This window comes from Equus caballus, chromosome 7 (genome assembly GCF_041296265.1).
Source record: "Equus caballus isolate H_3958 breed thoroughbred chromosome 7, TB-T2T, whole genome shotgun sequence".
In the NCBI taxonomy this organism is placed as follows: Eukaryota; Metazoa; Chordata; class Mammalia; order Perissodactyla; family Equidae; genus Equus; species Equus caballus.
In genome coordinates, this window is record NC_091690.1 from 26,550,798 (window position 1) to 26,571,279 (window position 20,482).

At 47.5% G+C, this 20,482-nt stretch overlaps 1 protein-coding gene across 6 annotated transcripts in view; it reads left to right on the forward strand.

Moving 5' to 3' along the window:
* The window catches only part of TMPRSS4 (transmembrane serine protease 4), a 34,091-nt gene extending 21,046 nt beyond the window's left edge, over nt 1-13,045 (forward strand). For 3 of the 6 annotated variants that reach the window (XM_005611606.4, XM_070272849.1, XM_070272851.1), the window contains 10 exons: nt 695-847; nt 1,928-2,057; nt 4,703-4,804; nt 5,759-5,799; nt 7,965-8,124; nt 9,198-9,364; nt 10,179-10,277; nt 10,465-10,607; nt 11,897-12,046; nt 12,483-13,045. In XM_005611606.4, the coding sequence (XP_005611663.3) occupies nt 695-847; nt 1,928-2,057; nt 4,703-4,804; nt 5,759-5,799; nt 7,965-8,124; nt 9,198-9,364; nt 10,179-10,277; nt 10,465-10,607; nt 11,897-12,046; nt 12,483-12,494 (1,157 nt within the window). In that variant the 3' untranslated portion in view covers nt 12,495-13,045. Of the gene's footprint in view, nt 1-523; nt 848-1,927; nt 2,058-4,702; nt 4,805-5,758; nt 5,800-7,964; nt 8,125-9,197; nt 9,365-10,178; nt 10,278-10,464; nt 10,608-11,896; nt 12,047-12,482 lie in introns of all 6 variants that reach the window. The other 3 variants (XM_070272850.1, XM_070272852.1, XM_070272853.1) reach the window with 1 other exon arrangement.
* Nucleotides 13,046-20,482: the final 7,437 nt, after the last annotated feature.

The window sequence follows — 20,482 nt, forward strand, 5'->3', positions numbered from 1 at the left end:
GGAGAGTTTGGAAAAGCGTTAAGATATCTGCTCCCTGAGGCGTTAAAAACACTAGACTCATTCCCATCACCCAAGACAGCAAAGGAGCAACAGAATGTGAAGGCGCCAGGCAGAAGACAAAACAAAATAAAACATCAACCTCTTATTGGGCCTTTCAACCCCAGACAAAAACAGCTAACTCTAGAACTGCCCTGGATAGTTACAAGACACTTTTACAACCGCCAGCTCACAAAATGTCTCAACAACCCTGTATGGTGGTAGCATCATCTCACAGTACAGGTGAGGAAACTGAGGCCCAGAAAGGGGAAGTGATTGGTCTGAAGTCACAGCTGGTGGCAGAGCCAGCACTCAGGTCTCGGGCTCCAGGCCCGGCGTTGTCTCCTCCGTTACCAGAGGCACCGTGCCAGAACCTGGGGGTAAGAGGCTAGTGGGGCTGTTTCTAAATTTCTCCCACGCATTATGTTGCTTAACCCCTCAGCCATCTTGTAGGTATGGAACAGGTGTTATTATCTCCATTTCACAGATTAAAAAACCTGAGGCTCAGGACCAAATACACCAGCTACTAAGTGGCATAACTGGGCCTGGAGCCCACATCTGCCTGTCTCCAAGCCAGGAGTATTTTCAGGGAAACACAGCCTCTCCCGCCCCTGGGCTGTCTGCTTGACCGCCAGCCCTCCCTGCCCCTGCCTTCCAGTCAAGGAGATCCTGGACAGATCCTACTTCCTCTGTGGGCAGCCCCTCCACTTCATCCCGAGGAGGCAGGTGTGTGACGGCCAACCCGACTGTGCCTCTGGGGAGGATGAGCAGCACTGCGTCGAGAACTTCCCCCACGGGCCTCCAGCGACAGGTGAGTGCAGAGGCTGAGGGATCAGGGCAGCGGGCACAGCAGGATACCAGCTCAGGTCCCCTTGGTCCATTGCGAGCATCTGCAAACTGACTTCTCAGTTTCCATCCCTGTTGTAAGATTCTTGAGAACAGGACCACTCTCGCCTACTAGATCCCCAGGACTTAACATGTAGCAAACACTCAGTGAACATTTGATGAACAAATGTGAACCAGAGGGGACAGGAAATTGTAAATGAGCATGCCCTGTTCCCACAGGACTTGGGTGGAACTGAGGAACTGAGGCAGAGGGCTGGATTGGATGACCTTGGGAAGTTCCCTCCTTTCTATGAAATCTGTGATTTCAATGGGACTAGAAAAGTAATTGTAAGGCCATCAGCCAGCTACTGCTACCTCTGTTCACTAGATAAGTGTTTACTGTAACATGCTATGTAACATGACTGAGCTACGTCCTTCAAAGGGATAGGAGATGTTTCTAAGATGTTCTTTCTTGGACTGGGCTAGCCCAGCTTGATCCATCTAGCACCTGGGCTCTGAAGAGGAAAGATAGCCCAGGACATGGGTGATGGGGACTTTTGAAGGGCGGGGCTGAGTGACTTCCTGTCTTTTTGCTTTTTTTTTAAATAAAAAGTCCCTGCCTATGGGCACCTACCATGCTACTGCCAATAGTACTTCTCACTCCACGTCCCAGCTCTGACCTTATATGGAGAAGGAGCCAGGTCCCTCGTTGAGAAGTTTCCCCAGGCTGGGCGAGCTGTGTGGACCATGGTAGGGGAGCTGTATAATATATCATCAAAACTGATACTATAAGAGCAAAAGGGGGAGCTATTAATAACTGTGCCAGGGCAACAGGTCAAAATGGAGATTGTCCCCAGGACGCTTGGTCACCCTAGCTGCCGTCAAAATGAGACTCAATCAGGCAAAGCCAAATGGCGGAACTTCCTTTGAGGTTGCAGGGGTTGGTGTTCTGTGCTGCTCCCCAGTTCTGGGTGGGGGGAGCTTGGGCTGGTCTCATGACAAATCCCGAGGGACATGGGCCAGATGGGCCCCTGCCCTGAGCTGACCCCGGTTCCACCCTCCCCAGTCCGCCTCTCCAAGGACCGATCCACCCTGCAGGTGCTGGACCCGGCCACAAGGAACTGGGCCTCCGCCTGTTTTGACAACTTCACTGAAGCTCTGGCTCAGACAGCCTGCGGGCAGATGGGCTATGACAGGTACCCAGCCCAAGCCTCCGGAGGCCCTACGACCTCCTCTCTCCTCTTTCTTCCTTCCTCTTTCCCTCTTCTTCCTTCTTTCCTAAAAATATTGGTTTAGGAGTCAGACAGAACTACTTTTGAATCCGAGTGCTTTCACTTACAAGCAACACAAAGTTAAACCTCCTAAGGCTCACTTTCCTCAAGAGTTAATTGGGGAAAGTACTGCCAGCCTCATAGGATGACTATGAAGACCCAGTGAGAGAAGGTGCGCCCCCAACCCACGCCCCACACAGAGTTCTAGCTCCTTGGCAAGCCTCTCTTTTCCTTTACTCCTCAATCCTCACTCCTCGGCTTTGCAAGAAGCCATCCTTGTACCAGAACACAAGTCTTATTTACTTATTCAAGGTCCCGTTGGTTAAAATTTAGTTTAAATGAACTTCATTTCATTGAGGTCCCATCAGCAATCTCAGCTCTCTCAGCAAATTTCAAAAGCAGTTCCAAATCTTCAGCGGATGAAAAAGTATGTAATTATAATAAGGGTAATTAGTGTTATGTGTTTATGTTCATCCAATCTTAGCGAAAACCAAAAAGGTAGCTCTTATTATCTCCGCTTCAGAAACAGATCCAGAGAGAGTAACTTTCGTGGGTAGTAGCTGGGAGAAAGAGGCGTAGAATTGGTGCCCAAGACCCCCTAATTCCTGGGCATCAGAGATTCAGTGGCATCTCTGTTTCCAGTTTGGGTAATTCTCTCTTCTCCCAAGGATTCATCTATAAAAGACTGGAGAGGGGGCGGCGGGAGGGGGAGGTGGGGAGACAGTTGGTCAGTCAGAAAGCCTAACTGGAGAGGATGGAAGAACCCATGCATTCAGTTGCAGAATGGAATAACCTCTCCCTCCCAAACGTCTTCAAGATTCTGAGAAACTGGACCCAGCGACTAGACAGAACTGATAAATACTAAGCAGACATCATCAATCAATCGCAGAACTCTCACCCATGGATCCCTAACGCAACCTCAAGACCCTTTTTCATTAAATGCTCCAAGCAGCCATTACTGCTCCATCAGACCCCTTTGACCCCCTTAGGATTCTGTGGCTCTCTATTCTCCATGGGGTGCAACTCCCAGTGGCCTCGGGAGAGGACGCCCCACTGCCTTCATTTTCAAGGACAGCGGGCGGGGGCGGGGGGGGGGGGGGGGCAGCCACGCCCCACGCCCCGCACCTGCTATTCTTCCCTCCTCCAGCAACCACCCCAGCCCAGCCCCCTGGCTGCAGCCTGCCCCTCCTCCCCCCTGCAGTCCAGCCAGCTGCAGCCTCAGCAATACCCAGCACAGCAGGCTGCGGCTTGATTACGAAACCAGGGTGTCTCCAGGGGTTCTTAAGGTAAAAGGCTCCTGGACTTTCTGTCCTTCCGGAGCTCACTAAGGCACCAAACCATCTGGCTCTTGAGCTCTCCATAATCAAAGCTGGTCAGAATTACTCATCAGGATGTAATTACTGAGCGGAGGTGAACTTTCCTGGCACTGTCCATTTCCATCCCTGTCCCTCCTTCTGGGTCTCAGATGTCTCTGCTTCCTTCCTCCACCTGAATAGGAGCCCCGTCTTGTCCCAGGACCACAAAACCGTTCATGGTTCAAGATAGGAGGAGTTCTAGAGATCATCTTGTGCCCCCATCATGTTATAGAGGGGGAAACCAAGGCTTAGAGAGACCCAGAGAAGGAGTGTGATCTGCCAGGGTTACACGTCAAGATAGTGTCAGAACCAGGACAAGAACGTCCGTCTTGAGGGCTCTTAACACAGAACTCAGCACTGCTAGACTCCCGTCCTCCAGGTGCAGGGCAAGGGTCCACCAGCTAGTGCCAGATTCTCGGTTGGGAATGTGAGAACATGCCAGTGAGCCAGTGCCTCAGGTTGACTGGAGCCCTGCATGCAGAGCTCGTGCTAACATGACTGCTTACGGAAGGATGGGAGAGAAGGGAAAGAGGCAGATTCAGTAAAGGAACAATCAGAAAGATAAGATTAACCAGGGAAGGCTTCCTGGAGGAGGGAAGACAAACCCAAGGTCTGAAAGAAGACAAACATGGATTAGCGGAGAGAAAGAGGGAGGGCAGTCCAAGTGAGAGAAATGTTTGTCTGGACGCATGGGAAGACACATCTGGTCCTGTCCTATCTCCAAGGGGACCATAAAGGTACCCCCACTACCGAATTCAGACCAGATGCCTTGTTTGAAGAACCAAATATCCACAGTCCAGTTCCCTCCAAGGCGAAGGGGGTGCTAACCAGGGCTCCTTTGCCTCCTTGTTCCTCTCACGGTGACCCAGAAGGAGCTGCTGGTACATTTGAAATAGGGACAGAGCTGGGAGCTAGGAAAGAGTATCCCTAAAATTTCTCCAGGGCTCTGGGTTCTGGGCCAGGCTTCCCTGCCCAAGAAAGCAGGGCCATGTCAGCACTGTGCCTAGAGCTGAGGCCTGGGGTGCCAAGGGGGTGCCGCTTATTATATGGCAAAGCAGGCAGCACCCTCACTGACGAAGAGCGCCTCCACTCCCCTGCGGTGCCCCACCGGACATTCTGTGCCACCCCATCTCCTGGGAGAGGGGACTACTCCCACCATCTTGTTCTAAACTCCTGCCCCAGCTCACATCTCTCTCTTCCTCCCTACACGAGCAGCAAACCCACCTTCAGAGCTGTGGAGATTGGCCCAGACCAAGAGCTGGACGTTGTTAAAATCACCGGGAACAGCCAGGAGCTCCAGGTGCGAAACTCAAGTGGGTAAGTGAGAGGACACCCTCCGGCTCACAAAAGGCTCACACGTGGGGGCTGCCATCAGGGCTGCAGGCAGGCTCACCCTGAACAGGCATCTACAGCAAGAGGAAAGTAAGGCAGACAACAGGAAGAACTCCTAGCCAGGAAGAGCATTACATAGCAAGAGCTAAAGAATCTCATTTCCGAGAGGTTTTCTGTGTTGACTCTTTTTTTAATACAATGGACAAAATGTGCTGTCCACGCTTTGGTGACCTTTTCATCAGTCAAATAGTAAAACCAAATTTTTTCCTACAGCCTTATATACCCTATTAAGCCCAATAGGCAAAATTCCAAAGGCCACTTGGTCCTTCCCCGCCACTCACCCAGGCCAGAGTAAGGCTGTCCACACTCCCAGCTCTCCAGGGAAGAGAGCACATAGCCCTTGGCAATGGCCTGTTCCTAGGCCTCACCACCTGTGTTAGAGAAGAACATCTAAGTGAAACTGTCACCCGGCAGCAGAGTGGCTCAGAGAGGATGCTGGCTTCTTGGCATTCAGGAATGCTGCTGAGGGCTGCTTATTCATCAAACAGTAAATCTTGGAGATGACAGGAGTGGGAACAGAATGATCGTTTGCCTGGAATTCCATGGAAATCCTGTTCTGTTTGGAAAGCCTGCAGCGCAACAGACACTGTTCCAGGCTCTGCCCTCTTCCATCTCAGGCTGCCAAGAGCCGGGTTGGGCTCTGACTCAGACAGGGTCCAGCACATAGTAGATGCTTATCAGTAGGGGTGTTGAATCTAGTCGAACTGAATCAAACTGAACCGAGTGGTAATGCAGTTTCTACGTGGTCCCCACTACACAGCTGCCAGATTTCCCGGGTGTTGGGAGGGAACTTGAATCAATAGTACCAGGAGTCCTGAGTCCCTGCCTTCCGGCCAAGGGAGAAGCGGAAACCACAGGGCCCCTCTGTCTCCCTTCCAGACCGTGTCTGTCAGGCGCCCTGGTTTCCCTGCACTGCCTTGGTGAGTATGCCCCATCTCGGACGGTTTGGGGCCTGGGCCAGCCATGAGCAGGGAGAAAGACCTACATCCACATTCTTAAATCTCTCAGACTCCAAGTTTCGCTCTGCTTTGGCCCAACCTTATTCTTTGGGCCTTGGGCTTATAGGTCAATGCTTCTTCAAGTGGTTGACTTTAAGAACTCCCTCCTATCAGCACACAGCCCTGCAAGCTGAGTGGAGACCTGGGAGAGAGAGTAGGAAAACTGGAAAGGGCGGGACTGGGTCTCCACCCCCTGCCACCCCTGGTCAGGGCCCACATACCCTCCTTTGTCACACCCAGCTCAGTTATCCAACATTCAGTTTAGCAAAGATTCATTGAACAATTAGAATGTGTCTAGCACTGCCAGGTGCTGCTTGAAAGTAGGAAATACCAGACGAGTAAAAGAATTGGCTACTATCCTCAGGAGCTTATGACTGAGCGAAGAGAGAGATGCAAGGCCACATGTGGGAAGGGCCAAACTGAGTGATAGTCACAGCTGACATGTTGCAGAGAGAGTTGCACAAGGGCAGAAGACCTGAGCACCAGTCCCACTGGCGTCTAGGGTGACCTTGAGTAATTCACCTGACCTCTCTGAGGTTCATCTTCCCAAGAAACCCTTTAGTCCATCCCAGGGACCCTCCAGCTCTAAGGGAGGAGGGCAGAAGAGCAAACAAGTACTGTGACCCAGCTCATCCCACCAGCCTCATGTGAGGAGAACGGAGCAGAGCCCGGAAGGGTGGTCAGAAGTTGGAAGGCCCAAGAGGAAGAAGGTCACCATCACTGCCTTCCGTTTAGCAGTATATAGGCTTCCCTGGTGGATGTTAAGGCTTTTAGTCATTATCATGTGACCCCCATAATACCTAGTGTGTGGGGCTGACACATGGTGGCCAGTCAATGAACGGTCACATCATCTGATGTGCTGCACTGAATAGCACTGAAGTCACAAAGAGGCTTAAGTCACTGACCCTCCCTTGAGGAAGCTTCAGTCTCACTGGGAAGACAAGACTGAACCATGACAACAATGAAGCTGGCCAAGACCCAGGGCAGGCTATGGAAATTCCAAGAGAGGAAAATCCCCAGGGATTGGGTGGCCTGGAGGTGGTACCCAGGCCAAACACTGAAGAAGGACCTGTAGGTTCCAGGAGGGGAGAGACCAGTCTATCTTCCTGTCTTGTCCACCACTCTCTTCCTGGCATCCCTGAACGCAGCAGACACTCAATTCAAATTTGCTGACTGAATCAATGATTTAGATAAACAGGAGAAGAGACAGCATCTCAGGGACAAGGGCTTCCCTGAGCAAAAACAGAATGACTTTTTAGGGAGCTGCAAGCAGATCGATTTGGCTAGACAGAAATTTTACATAAAGACAGCAGAAGGCTGCCAGCAGGAGGAGTTTCAACTCCTACAGACAAAGAGGGATGCTATGGGGCTTTGAGTGAATGAGCTGACGTGTAGGAAGCAGTGTTTGGAATTAGATGGCTAGCCTAGGCCCAGGAAGGGTGGTAGCCTTTCCCCCTTGGAACCACCATGGTGGCAGTGATGGCCAGAAGCCTTGGAGACTCTGAGAACAGGGCGAGGAGACGGAACTGAAGGTTTTCGTAAGAGTTGGAGGGTCAGATATGAAAGCCAGGACAGTGGGTTGTGAAAGAGGGAACAGGGTGTCCAACTGGGAGACTCGCTCAGAAGGGGGGAAGCAATTTGGAGAAAGGTGAGTTCAGAATGGGAAGATCCAGTTTCTGGAACTCTCTTCCCACTTCCCGCTCCCAAAGCAGCCTGTGGGCGTCCGTTTACTGTTACTCAGCAGGAAAGACTGAGGACACTCCACCTGGGCAGGACTTTTGTAATCCTGCATCATTGTTTGGTTTGAAGGTCATGAATTCCCAGCACAATGGACATGCCCATGTTCACAACATAAACTCCTAAACACATCCAGAGCTGGAAAAAGGAGAGGAAGATTAGGGGAAAGCCTGTGGTCTGGGACACTCAATAGCTCCCTGTGAATAATTTGAAACTGGCCTGGTCCTCCTCACCCCCTGGGTCCCGATCATAAGGGCCCTGCTCAGGATAGACTTTGGGCTCTAAGGGGAGGCAGCCCCCTCCCCCAAAAGCCTGACTCCTGCTTTCTCCCTCCTTCCTACTCCCTCCAGCCTGTGGGGAGAGCCTGAAGGCCCCTCGGGTGGTTGGCGGAGAGACGGCCTCTGTGGATTCTTGGCCTTGGCAGGTCAGCATCCAGTACAACAAACAACACATCTGTGGGGGGAGCATCCTGGACCCCCACTGGATCCTCACGGCAGCCCACTGCTTCAGGTGAGACCCACACTGAGGGGTCAAAGCCATGGAGGGGCTGGAGTGCCTGGGTCCCCTGTCTCCCGACTTGTGTTCTGATGCCTCCCCCCCTCCTCCACTCTCCCCCTAAAGGCCATGTGCCGTGGTGTGGCCACCCCAATGAGACCCTGGACATGATATCCTCTGTTAGGCATCGGGGGTCTGAGCAGAGAGGGGTGGTCACTAAGCTTGACCTCTTCCAGGTGGAAAGGCATCAGATACTCAGGGTCCTCACTCTATTCCCATATCACTCATGCCACGAGAGCTCTTCTCAGCTACCTGGAGTCCCGGGAACTCTCTCCCTCTTTGCCAGTTTGCTAGGAAGTGGTTCCAAGGTCTAGAGTCACTGCCACTCCCTCATTATGTCCAGAAACTTATTTTGAAAAAGTAGAGATTCCCTTACAGGCCAGTGTAAAGAGGGCTGCCCATACCTCTGGGGAAGGACCACTCTCAGGCCCTCTTCACTTTCATTCCTTCATTCATTCAACATCTAATGAGTACCTCCTAGGTACCAAGCACCATGCTCTGTGCCTATATGCATTAGACCCCATCACTACCTTAGAGGAACTTACAGTCTAAGCCATTGATGCTTAATCTTTCTTGAGAATCTGACAAAAGCTATAAATCCTTTCCTGGAAAACCACCCCTGCACACTAAGTTGTGTCTGGTGTTGGGAGGAAGAAAGACAAGTACGATGCATAACTGACCACAATACAAGGACCACATGAGTAGCACAGACAATAAAAAGCACTGGAGGGGGGAGCACCAGGGCCCCAGAGCTCAGGCCTTAGGAACTACCCCTTTCCCAGCCCTCCAGTTAGAAGTTTCCTTGGGCAGGTTTCACTGCGGAAAAAGGATCAAATCCCCTTTTAGAATTTGGCCTGTGGTAGGTGATTCCTCAGACTGCCCCTTCTCCACCACATCTGCCCCCACCATCATGACCTCCTAAGGCAGGGACATCCAGCACCCCAATCCCCAGGGCCCTGGGGAGCCCAGCCTTTGGCAAAGCCTCCTCAAACTTGGCTCAGGCCTGAGCCCTGCTGTTTCTGCCCCAGGAAGCATCTCGACGTGTCCAACTGGAAAGTGAGGGCCGGCTCAGACAAACTGGGCAACTTCCCATCTCTGCCTGTGGCCAAGATCTTCGTCACCGAGCTCAACATCACATACCCCAAAGAGAATGACATTGCCCTCGTGAAGCTGCAGTTCCCACTCACATTCTCAGGTGAGAAGTGGCACCTGGGCACGGAGCCCCTGAGGTCAGGTTATACTCCCACTCTGCCACTAGGTGGCCTTAGGCTCATTACTTCTTCTCTCAAGACCTCAGCTGCCCATCTGTTTCCAGCAAACATATCAGCCTAAAATCACTGAAGCCATAAGGCCTCCTCTAGCTGTCAGCTAATCCCCCACCCCCTCCCCTGCCAGAGATTCTTCTGAGATCTGTTCTTCCCATGGGGAGCATAGGTTCATCCAGTCTTGGAGTTGTGAGGGATCTAAAAGATCATCTCGTCCATCCTCCACTCCCAACTCATGCCAACAGCCTGCACAATATCCCCACCAAGGGGTCATTGTGCCTGTTGGCCCTCTTCCAGGAGCAAGGTTCTCATGACTGTTGAGGCAGCAGCATCTAGAATCTTTGAACAGCTCTGTCAGATGACTTGTGCTTATATTGGGTAGTATTTAGGTCAGCATTTCCAACTGTTGGTTCCATGGGACTCTGGTCTCTTGGGGGAAAAGAGGGGCCTATTCTCAAATAAGTTTGGGAAATATTTTTATTCTATAGCTCTCTTCTTGGAGCACATTAGTATATTAAAGATATGAGAATTTTTTAATCTTTAGATAATTTTTAAAATTTAATATATTGTGTTTAACTCACATTTTCTAAACTTATTTGAGCACAGAACCCTTTTTCCCGTGCTGCTTCTATTAACATCCAATGGAATGTGTGTTATAGAAATCCTGGTGTCAGCCCTTTCAGAAGGCTTAGCCACCAGGCTCTCCTGAGCCTTGAGTCTCCTCTTCGTCTCTGCTCCTCGCAGGCACAGTCAGGCCCATCTGCCTGCCCTTCTCTGATGAGAAGCTCGCTCCAGCCACCCCACTGTGGGTCATCGGGTGGGGCTTTACAGAGCAGGATGGAGGTAAGTCCTGGGCTCAGGATTACAGGGCTGAGGGAGCAGTTCTCAGAGGTGGTGGGAAGGAGGACCATCCTGCAGAAAAACCCATCCTGGAGGTCCAAGCACCAAGGTGCCTGGCAACCCAGAGAATTATCCTGGGCTGGGGGTAGAAGGCAAGACTGGGAATGTGAGTGTGTTTTCAACCTCTCAGGGAAGATGTCTGACACGCTGCTGCAGGCGTCAGTCCAGGTGATTGACAGCGCTCGATGCAACGCCGAGGATGCGTACCAGGGGGAAGTTACCGAGGAGATGCTGTGTGCAGGCATCATGGAGGGCGGTGTGGACACCTGCCAGGTGAGGCCTCCAAGGATCATGAGGGAATGCTATGCATAGGGATGTGGGTCCTAGAGAGAGATGAAAGTCTAAAGACTGAATGTCCCACATGAAGTCTGGCATTTGGAAGGCATTCCATGTGTGATGAAGGGAGGAAGGGCGAGAAGGAGGGAAGGAAGGATTATAGTCAGATAAAGATATAAGGATCGATGGATGGATGGATGGATGGAGACAAGCAGAAAGATTTCAAATGTATATTTCACATACAAAGATGATGTTACCCTCCCCACCCGCCCCTGCTTCCCATCATCTATTGGAGTAAGAATTCCTTGAGGGCAAGAACCCCGGGTCTGTTTTCTCTGTAACTGTCCTTAAGCTGTTCAGCTATACTAGAGAAAACGCATCTAATGCTAGATGAGTCCTGGTGCAATGTCCTCTCACCCTGTCCCTACTGACCAATCCCTAAATACGTTCTCACTTCCTCCCACCCCCAGAGGATCTTCCAAGCCATTCTCCTTAAAACCCCTAACTCTACTCCCACCCACATTCTCAGTCATTAAATTCTTTCACTCAAGAGGAATCTCTTAGTCGTCTCTTGAATGCCAGATAAATGCTGGGCTTTGGGACAGTGTCTTCCCTCAGGGAGCTCACAGCGGTGGCGGTGGGGATGCATAGACAGACAGTTGGGCTATGGTTAGTGAGTTGTGAGAGAAGAAGCCTCGGTGGCTACAGGAGCTGGTAAGAAGGACACTAAATAAGTGCCCTTGTCACTATCTGACATTTTCTTGTCTGTCTTATTTGCTTGCTTATCCTCTCTCTCTCTCTCTCTCTCTCTCTCTCTCATTCCCTCTCTTCTCCATTTGATTCTAAGCTCCTTGAGGGCAGGGATCTTTGTTCTTTTCATTGATTGAATCCCAGTTGTCTAGAACAGTGCCTTGCATGAAGTAGGCACTCCACAAGTGGTTAAATAAGTTTGGGAAATACTAGGTTGAAAAGAGTTCACCAGGCTTCTTCCTACAGAACCCCTTAGAGCCCTTAATTTGCTATGTGAGCTGTGGATCTCCAAGAGAGGTCTAACAGCATGCCTGCAACTTATTTGAATGCGGACAGAACGCTTTTGCCCCCAAAGGAAAGGGCATTCCAGGCTGTAGGAACAGCATGAGCAGAGGGGGTGAGGGCAGACCAGCAGAGAGTGCTGGGGGAGCACAGGAGAAGGGACGGGCCAATGCAGGGAGAGGAGAAAGGGGAGCCCCTCCTCCACCCCGCCCCTGCCTGCCCTCTCCAGCAGCCCCTGTTCTGGCCTCTCACAGGGTGACAGTGGTGGGCCCCTGATGTATCAGTCTGGCCAGTGGCAAGTGGTGGGCATCGTGAGCTGGGGCCACGGCTGTGGGGGCCCAGGTACCCCAGGAGTATACACCAAGGTCACAGCCTTTCTCAACTGGATCTACAACGTCCGAAAGGTGAGCCTGTTTGCCCTGCCTGTTGTGGCCTCCCTCTCTTCCTCTCCCCTGAGGGTACCAAATCATCCCTGGGTTTGATTTAAATGGCTCTGAGACAACCCTTTACATCCCAAATAATTTTCCCTACCAGTGAGTGCCTGGGATTCTACCAGGAGAGGTGAAATTCCTTAGATCAGAGATTCCCCTTAAATGCAAACTCCTTAGGGAGTGAAACACTCAGCTTTACCATTCTCTGTTCTCTGGCTGAATAAGACTACCAGATACTTTCCAGAGAACAGACTCTGATAAGAAAGAGGGTGAGAAGGCTTATGAGACTTCCCGAGAGGGCAGAGAGAGGAGCAAAGAGCTTCAGAAAAGGAAGGTGAATTTTGCACACATCACCACTTTGTCCAATTTCAAATCATCTGACTCTCTTTTTGTCGGTCTCTCATTCCAGGCTGAGCCATGATGCTGCTGCCCCCTGCAGTGCGGGAAACTGCTTCCTCACTGCCTAGAGGACCCCCCAGAAGTCAGATACCGAGCAAGAGTCCCTTTGGGCACACCTCTCTGCCCAGAGGCTCAGCATTTCTTGTCGCAGCAAAGGGCCTCCATTCCTATAAGAGACCCCACAGCCCACAGGCACCCAAGAAGAAGTCAACAGCCCCAGCTCAGCCACCCCCTGGTGCTCCCAGCATCCCAAGGAGAGAGACCCAGCCCACTGAACTGACTAGCCTCTGGGCAGAGGTCTCAGAAGGCATTGCTAAGCCAAGAAGGAACTCTCCCCCTCTACTGAATGGAATAGACTCTCTGGTGAGAGCCCAGACCACAAAGGGCTGGAGTGGAGGGAGGAAAGGGTCTGAGGCAGCCCTCTCCTTCTCCACCCATCCCCAAGCCTACCCAGACAAGAAACTGGTTGTTATGTAAAATGCACTGTCCTGCTGTCGGCACAATTACTGTTACTTACTTTTGTTATTGTTACCTCTATGGCCACTGTCATTAAACAGGTGCGTGAAGTCTTGACATAGGCTGACTGGGCTGCTTGATAAGAACTGAACTAGTGCTACTGAACTTTATTCTTTATTCTGTGGCCTGGGTAGGAAAAGATCCTGGGGATACCATTGATTCTCAAAGTGGAGGAAAAGGAAAAAGGAGACATTGAGACCAGAGCTGCTAAGTGGGGCAAAAGCGAGCTGCAAACTGGGGAAGCACGGATGAGCAAGTCTCCTTCCCACACAGGGCAGTCTCCCATTGCCCTCCTCCCCTTCCTCCCTGCCTGTGATATCAGGCCTGGGCCGAGAGAACCTATGGCTTGGGGGGGAGATGATCCGGGCATTCAAGGCTGACGTTAAATCATGGCTCCCCAAGCAGCTGGAAAGAGATATTGCACCTGTAAGTCCTGCATTCTACCTAGAGAGCCTTGGGTGTAGTTTCTGTCATTTATTTAAAAAAAAAAAAAAAGCCATTTATCACCTGCCAAGTATGAGGTGGTCCTCAAGCTGGGTTCTAGCGATATAAGCATGAATGAGTTCCTGCATTCCAAATGGTCAGAGAATTAAGCCCTGTGGACTTCCCTGGCCGCTGTGTGGAGGCCCAGGTATTCGGAGAACCCTCTTCCTGTAGTGGAGGCAGATCCCAGATAAAATACACTTGTTAATGTCTTTCTAGGTTCTTAGAAAATAATAGAAACCCTCAAAGGCAAATAAATAAAATGAAAGCATTCAAATCATGAGCTGAAACTAAGGTGAAGATGTGGGAGCAAGCGCTGACTGAAATCTTGAGTTGGCCTAGGGACAAAGACCTACCTGAAGGCTGAGATCAGAACTAAACCCAGACCCACCGCAGGGAGAGAGCCGGACCTGGGACTCCCACAGGAAGCAGAGACGACTGAAGGGGCAAACGTGCCCCCAGGACGCAGAGCTAATGGAAGAGGAAAACACCCCGAATTCAGAGCCGCAGGACTCCCTGACAAAGAGCCTCCAAATGGGAGCTCACAATCAAAGATCAGCCGCGTTTTTAAAAAGAAAAAATTACCTTGAATGGAAATCATCAAAATAGCAAATGAAACGCCAAGGACTTCAGACGTTAGAATTAGCAGATAAATAGAGTATTTCTATGTGTCAGATACAATTCTAAATGCTTCATCATGCACTGATTCATCTAATCCTCACACAAACCTATGAGATAGGTACTGTTCTTATCCCTCTTACAGATAAAAAAACTAAGTCACATTGAGCTTTATACCTTGCCTGAGGTCACATATTGATAAGTTGAACATGAGCATTCTGTCTCCAGAGTTCATGCTGTAAACTACCACACGAGAGGGCCACCAATATGGTAATGATTTATGAAATCTTTAAATAAATTAAAAATGAGTATTTTTTCCACATTTTTAAATTATTTTTAATTGTGTTAAAATACACATAACATAAAATTTACCAGTTTCATCATTTTTAAGTATACAGTTGGTATTAAGTACATTCACATTCTTGTGCAACCATCACCACCATTCATTTCCAGAATTATTTTCACCCTGCCAAAATGGCACTCTGTACCCATTAACAATGACCCCCCATTTCTCTCAGCCCCCAGCCTCTGGCAGCCACCATTCCACTTCCCGGCTCTATGAATTTGACTACTCTAGGTACCTTATATAAGTGAAATCATACAGTATTTGCCTTTTTGTGATTGGATTATTTCACTAGTATAGTGTCTTCAAGGTTCACTTGTGTCATAGCATGTGTCAGAATTTCCTTTCTTTTTAAGTATCATAATATTCCATTGTTTATACCACATTTTGTTTATCCATTCATCTGTCAATGGACATTTCAGTTGCTTCCACCTTTTGGCCGTTGTGAATAATGTCACTATGAACATGGGTGTACAAATATCTGTTCAAGATCCTGCTTTCAATTCTTTTGGGTGGATACCCAGAAGTGGAATTGTTGGGTCATACAGTAATTTTATTTTTAATTTTTGGCTGTTTTCTATAATGGCTGCATCATTTTACATTCCCATCAACAGTGAACAAGGGCTCCAATTTCTTCACATCCTCACCAACACTTGTTTTCTGTTTAAAAAAAGATGGATATTTTAATAATCAAGCAAAAATGACAGGCAGATTTGAAGAACAACCATATAGAGCTCTTAGAAATAAAACCTGTAATTATTAAAATAAAAAACGGAATGTTTGGGGCAAATAGTATTTAAGACATAGGTTAAGAGAGAATTAATGAACTAGAAGATGGATTGAAGAAGTTAGTAAGTTACTAAGAGATAAGGAAATTTAAAAATATAAAAACAAGGCTATGAGCAATGGAGGCTAGATGATAAGGTCTAACATACCCAGGTAGAGCCCCAGAGGGAGAGAATAGGAAGAATGAAAGAGAAACAATATCCAAAGAGATAACAGCTGAGAATATCCAGAACTGATTAAAGTCATGAATCCACAGATACAGCATGCGCCCCCATAGTGTAGACCCAGACAACCAAGGTGGAAACGTTAAGCAAATCCTCACCTAGGCACATTACAGTGAAGCTTCATAACACCAAAGATGAAAAGAAACTCTTTACAGCAGCTAGAGAGAAAATCCAGACCGCCTACGGTACCACAAAGGTACCACAATTATACAAACAGCAGACTTCTCCACAGCAGTAAAGGAGCTAGAAGACAGTGGAATCATATCTTCAATAACAGCCAATCAAGATAATAACAGCCAATCAAGAATTGTGAACCCTACAAAACTATCTTTCAAGAATAAAGGCACTTTTAGGAAAACAGAAACTGAGAGTTTGCTACCAACAGATCTTCTCTAAAGAAACACAAAAAGAATGTACTTTAGGAAGAAGGGAAATGACCCTATGAGGAAGAACTAAGATGTGAGAAGGAATAGTGAAGCAATTGGTAAAAATGTAAATAAATCTAAAGAAATTCTGTCAACATAAAATAACAATAAGATCTATTTTGTGGGTTGATAAAAAATCTAATTAAAATATGGGCTAACAATATCATGTAAGTCAGGAGGGGATAGTTGGAGTTAAAATAGTCTAAAGTTCTTTAATTGTTCAAGAGCGGGGTTTAAGTATTGATTAAAGTTATCCTTTATCCTCTGTGACCATAAAAAATTATGCATGATGAACATTTCATAACCCAGTTCTATCCTTCAGTGTTGATGCAGTCATCTTCAGATCAGCATATTTTCATCTCATTGTGAGAAAGCCCCTAGGTGTCAATGAGCACATGCCCTGTGCCAGAACCATTGTCATTAAAACATCCGGGGAAAGGGGAGCAAAGGAGACCCTGATATCAGCCATCAGGCTACTGAGCGAAGAGAACTAAGCAAATAGAGAAAGACCTCACCTCCTTAAAACCTAGCAAGATCAATAAATAAAGTTATGTTACAGAAAGTGTATGTACTGGATTCTAAGTGGTCAAAAGGGTAACCACCAAAAGAATGGAAATAAAACATTTAACTTCCAAAGCAACAACAACAAGAAATAGATTAAGATAAAACCAACAAAATGTCAAGCAATCTCAAAAGAAGAAGGAGGAAGAGAGCTAAGAGGAGGGAAAGCACAAGAAATGGAACAAATAGAATGTACAACATAGGATGCTGAAAACAAGAGTATCAACAGTCACAATAAACATTAAACTCCCCTACTAATACACGGAGATAGTCAAATTGGACAAAACTATAAATCAAGCTACATGTTACTTGTAATGGACACACCCAAAACATTAGGTTACAGAATGATTAAAACTAAAAACATGAAAAAAGATATAGAAGGCAAGCACTCAACCAAATTTAAGCTAGGGAAGCTATATAACATTTTTTTAAAATAGGGACTTAGGACAAAAAGACAAAACTGACTTTAGGATAAAAAGAGTTACTACATAATCATAAAAGGTTCAATTCACCAGGAAGATATAGTAAGTTAAAACTTATAAACAAAGAGAAGAAAAAAGAAAAGAAAAAACAGAATCCCTTTGTCACCACTGGAGTTGGCTATCACACCAAATCCTTACTCTGAAATGATATTTAAAGAGAAAAAATATTAAGCATTGTTCTGCCTTGCCATAGAAATCTACTTCCAGGTAACAGGATGGCTCAAGGTGATGAGGGAAAGCTCTTCTTTACAGAAAAATGTAGCTGATGGATGTAGATGAATGATATAAAATCACTGTTTGCAACTTCTAGTGAAATATGACTCGGGCAAGAATCATCGATGGATGCTAAAACCATTAAGTGAAAGGTTAATGGAGAAATGAATATTTGCATAATGCCCAAGCATCATCCCCACAGAGCCCCTGCTAATCTCAAGAGGAAAACCTAACTTTCAAATCAAGAAATCAGGCTGTCATCACCCTACCCGCTAACAGTGGAATGACCAGATATCGTGCCCTTCCCGACGGAGTATGAAGTACACCTCATGTTGCTTCACCTAAGGGCATCTCATCAAAAATCTTAACCTAAACCTTTACATCTGATTTCCAGTTTACAGGAAATATAAGCATTAGAAGAACAAGTTAAATAACACCACTTGGAAGCTAACAGACAAATCCAGAAAGTAGGACATTTATCACACAAGTGACCAAATCTCTTTAAGGACTCAATGTCATGAAACACTCTAAAGAGACGTAAGAACCAAATGAATCCTTGACTGGATCCTGAATTGAACAAATTAGCAGTAAAAGACATTTGGGCGAAGGGGTAATTGGGGAAACATGAATATGATCTGGGTATTGGATGATAATAAGGAATTGTTAATCTCATTATGATATTATACTTGGAAAAATATCCTTAATTTTTACAGATGCATACAGAAGTATTTGGGGTAAAATGGCACGAGGTTGTTAACTTAATTCAGGAAAAAAGATAGTGAAGCAAATATGGCAAATTGTCAACAAAAGTGAAATCTAGGTGATGATGTCTACTATTCTTTCTACTTTTCTGTATATGTGAAATTTTTCTCAGTAAATAGTTTTCTTAAACTTACATAAACACATATAAAATAGCCTCATAAACTGATAGAACTACAAGGAGAAATTGATCAACCCACCATCGCAGAGGAAGATTTCAGCACACTTCTCTCAATTACTGATAGTTCAAGCAGGGAAAATATTAGTAAAGTATAGAAGATTAAGCAATATGATTAGCATGCTTGATTAATAGACGTATTCGAAACTTGTACTCAACACTTAGAAAATAAGCATCCTTCTCATGCACATTTGTAAGAAATTGACTACATATTAGTCCATAAGGTAAGTCTCAACACATTTCAAAATAGTATGGGCACCCACCAGACCCAGTTTTTGTGCTCCCATCAATTTCCACTCAGCCTTACCTGCATGCCCCATGCCTCCACCTCTAGGCTGTAGTCACTGGCCTGGCTTCCTGCCTTGAGTGGATCCAGCTCTGGTCCCTTTCATTTCCCTGGTTCTAAAGCCCTGGCAACGGCCATCATCTCTTCTCCCAACACCACACTCGTCTCCACCTCCCCTGGGGCCAGGGCCGGGCTCTGGCTTGGGTGGTCTTCATTGCAGCCACCACAGTGGGAGCCACAGTAGCTCCAGCACCCAGAGAGAACAGCCTGTCCCCAAAGAGCTCTGGCTTCCCCAGGGCTGCCTGGAAAGGCTAACAAAACATGGAAATTATCGTCTATGGGACAAATGTTGAATAATGCAAGACCAGAGACAGAAAGGAGCCAACAGAGAAATTACTCATCCTTCTGCCCCAGATGGAACTATGCAGAGAAGCCCTCGTTCCCCAGAGACTGCCCTTGTGATTCAGCAACCAGCTGCATCGCTTGTGGAGCTGTGGTCAGCTCAGTAACCCATCACCTCGTTTGCTTTCTCTCTCTCCCTGCCTCATACCCCTTCCCCCCTTCCTCTTGCTTCCCTGGGATTGAACTTCATACTAAAGTGTTAAGATGCAAGCTTAACTTAGAAAACAAGTTTTCTAAGAAAGCTGAGCTAAGACTATCAAACAGAATAGCTCTCTGATTGAAATGCTGTTGTTATAAGGCAATAGCAAACAATACTTTTTAAAATATAAAATACATACATGTTGTTTAAAACACTTCTAAATAATTCAAGAAAAAGTTAAAAAGAAAAATTTACTTGAAATAGAATGATAATGAAAGTATAACATATAGCATATACATATAGAGGCATACATATTCATATTCATGTGTATATGTATGCATGGAATGTTGTAGGGTGACTTTCAGCATCCAACCTCGAGGGCTTGTGCTCTTTCTGGACCGGGACTTGTGCAGAGCTGGGCCTCCCTCTGCGTGCTACACTCAGAAAAACACTTCCACCAGGGAGTCTCAGAGAGAGCAGGAGGCCTCACCGGGCCCGACACAGAGCCTCTCTCGGCAGACCCTCACCATCGCTGGAAGTGTTAGAATGCAGATTCTGACTCAGCAGATTTGTGGTGGGGCCTGGAATTCTGCATTTCTACCAAGCTCCTCGGTCATGCTCCTGCTGCTGGTTCGCAGACCACATTTTAAGAAGCCAGGGGCCAGGATCCTCTCCCTCCCATGGTCCACCTGAAAGTCATCTAAAGATGTCCTGCCTTTCAGGCCAAGGGCCCAGACTGCTGACCTCACCGTCCATTCTGGCCCCCAAGGGGCTGTCCTCCCTCTGGGCAGGCCAGACACATCTCTAGAGATCCAGGCCTCTGAGGACCTCACTCCTTCAAGGAAAGAGGGGAAAGTCTAGATTCCCCTGCAGAGAATAGACATAGCCCCTGCTCCCGTCGAGTTTATGTCCTAGTTAGAGAAGACATGCAATAAACAAGTGAACAAACATATATCTGCTAGAGATGAGTGCTTTGAAGAAGAAAAAGCAGGATAAGGAGAAAGTGTTGGAGCTGGTGGTAGGTTTTATTGTTGATATCCCAGGGAAATCTTCTCTGAGACAATGGCATTTGAGCAGAGACCTGACTGAAATAAGAGAATCAATCTTGTGGATATCTGCAGGAAAAGCATTCTAGGAGAGGAACAGCATGTGCAAAAATCTTGAGACAGGAGGCAGCTGATGTTTGGAGGAACAGCAAGGAGAACGAACAGTGAGACTAGAGTGCGATGAGTCAGCAGAAGGAGAATGTTAGAAAAAGAAGAAATCAGAGTCAAGGGGGTCAGAATATTAGGGGCTTCTGGGCTATTGTCAGCAATGAGTAATACTAACAGGAAAGTTCTGAGCAGAAGAGTGACCATCTAATGTTTTTGTAATTTTTTTAAGATGTCATTTACATACAATAAAATTCACCGTCTTTAGTGTAGAGTTCTGCCAATTTCGACAATTGTGTACAAGCACACGACCACAGCTGCGTCACCCCCAAAAAGTCTCCCTTGCCCTTTATAACCTCCTCACCCCCACCTGCAGCCCATGGCAACCACTGATCGGTCTCCTGTCTCTATGGTTTTGCTTTTTCCAGGATGTCGTATAAATGG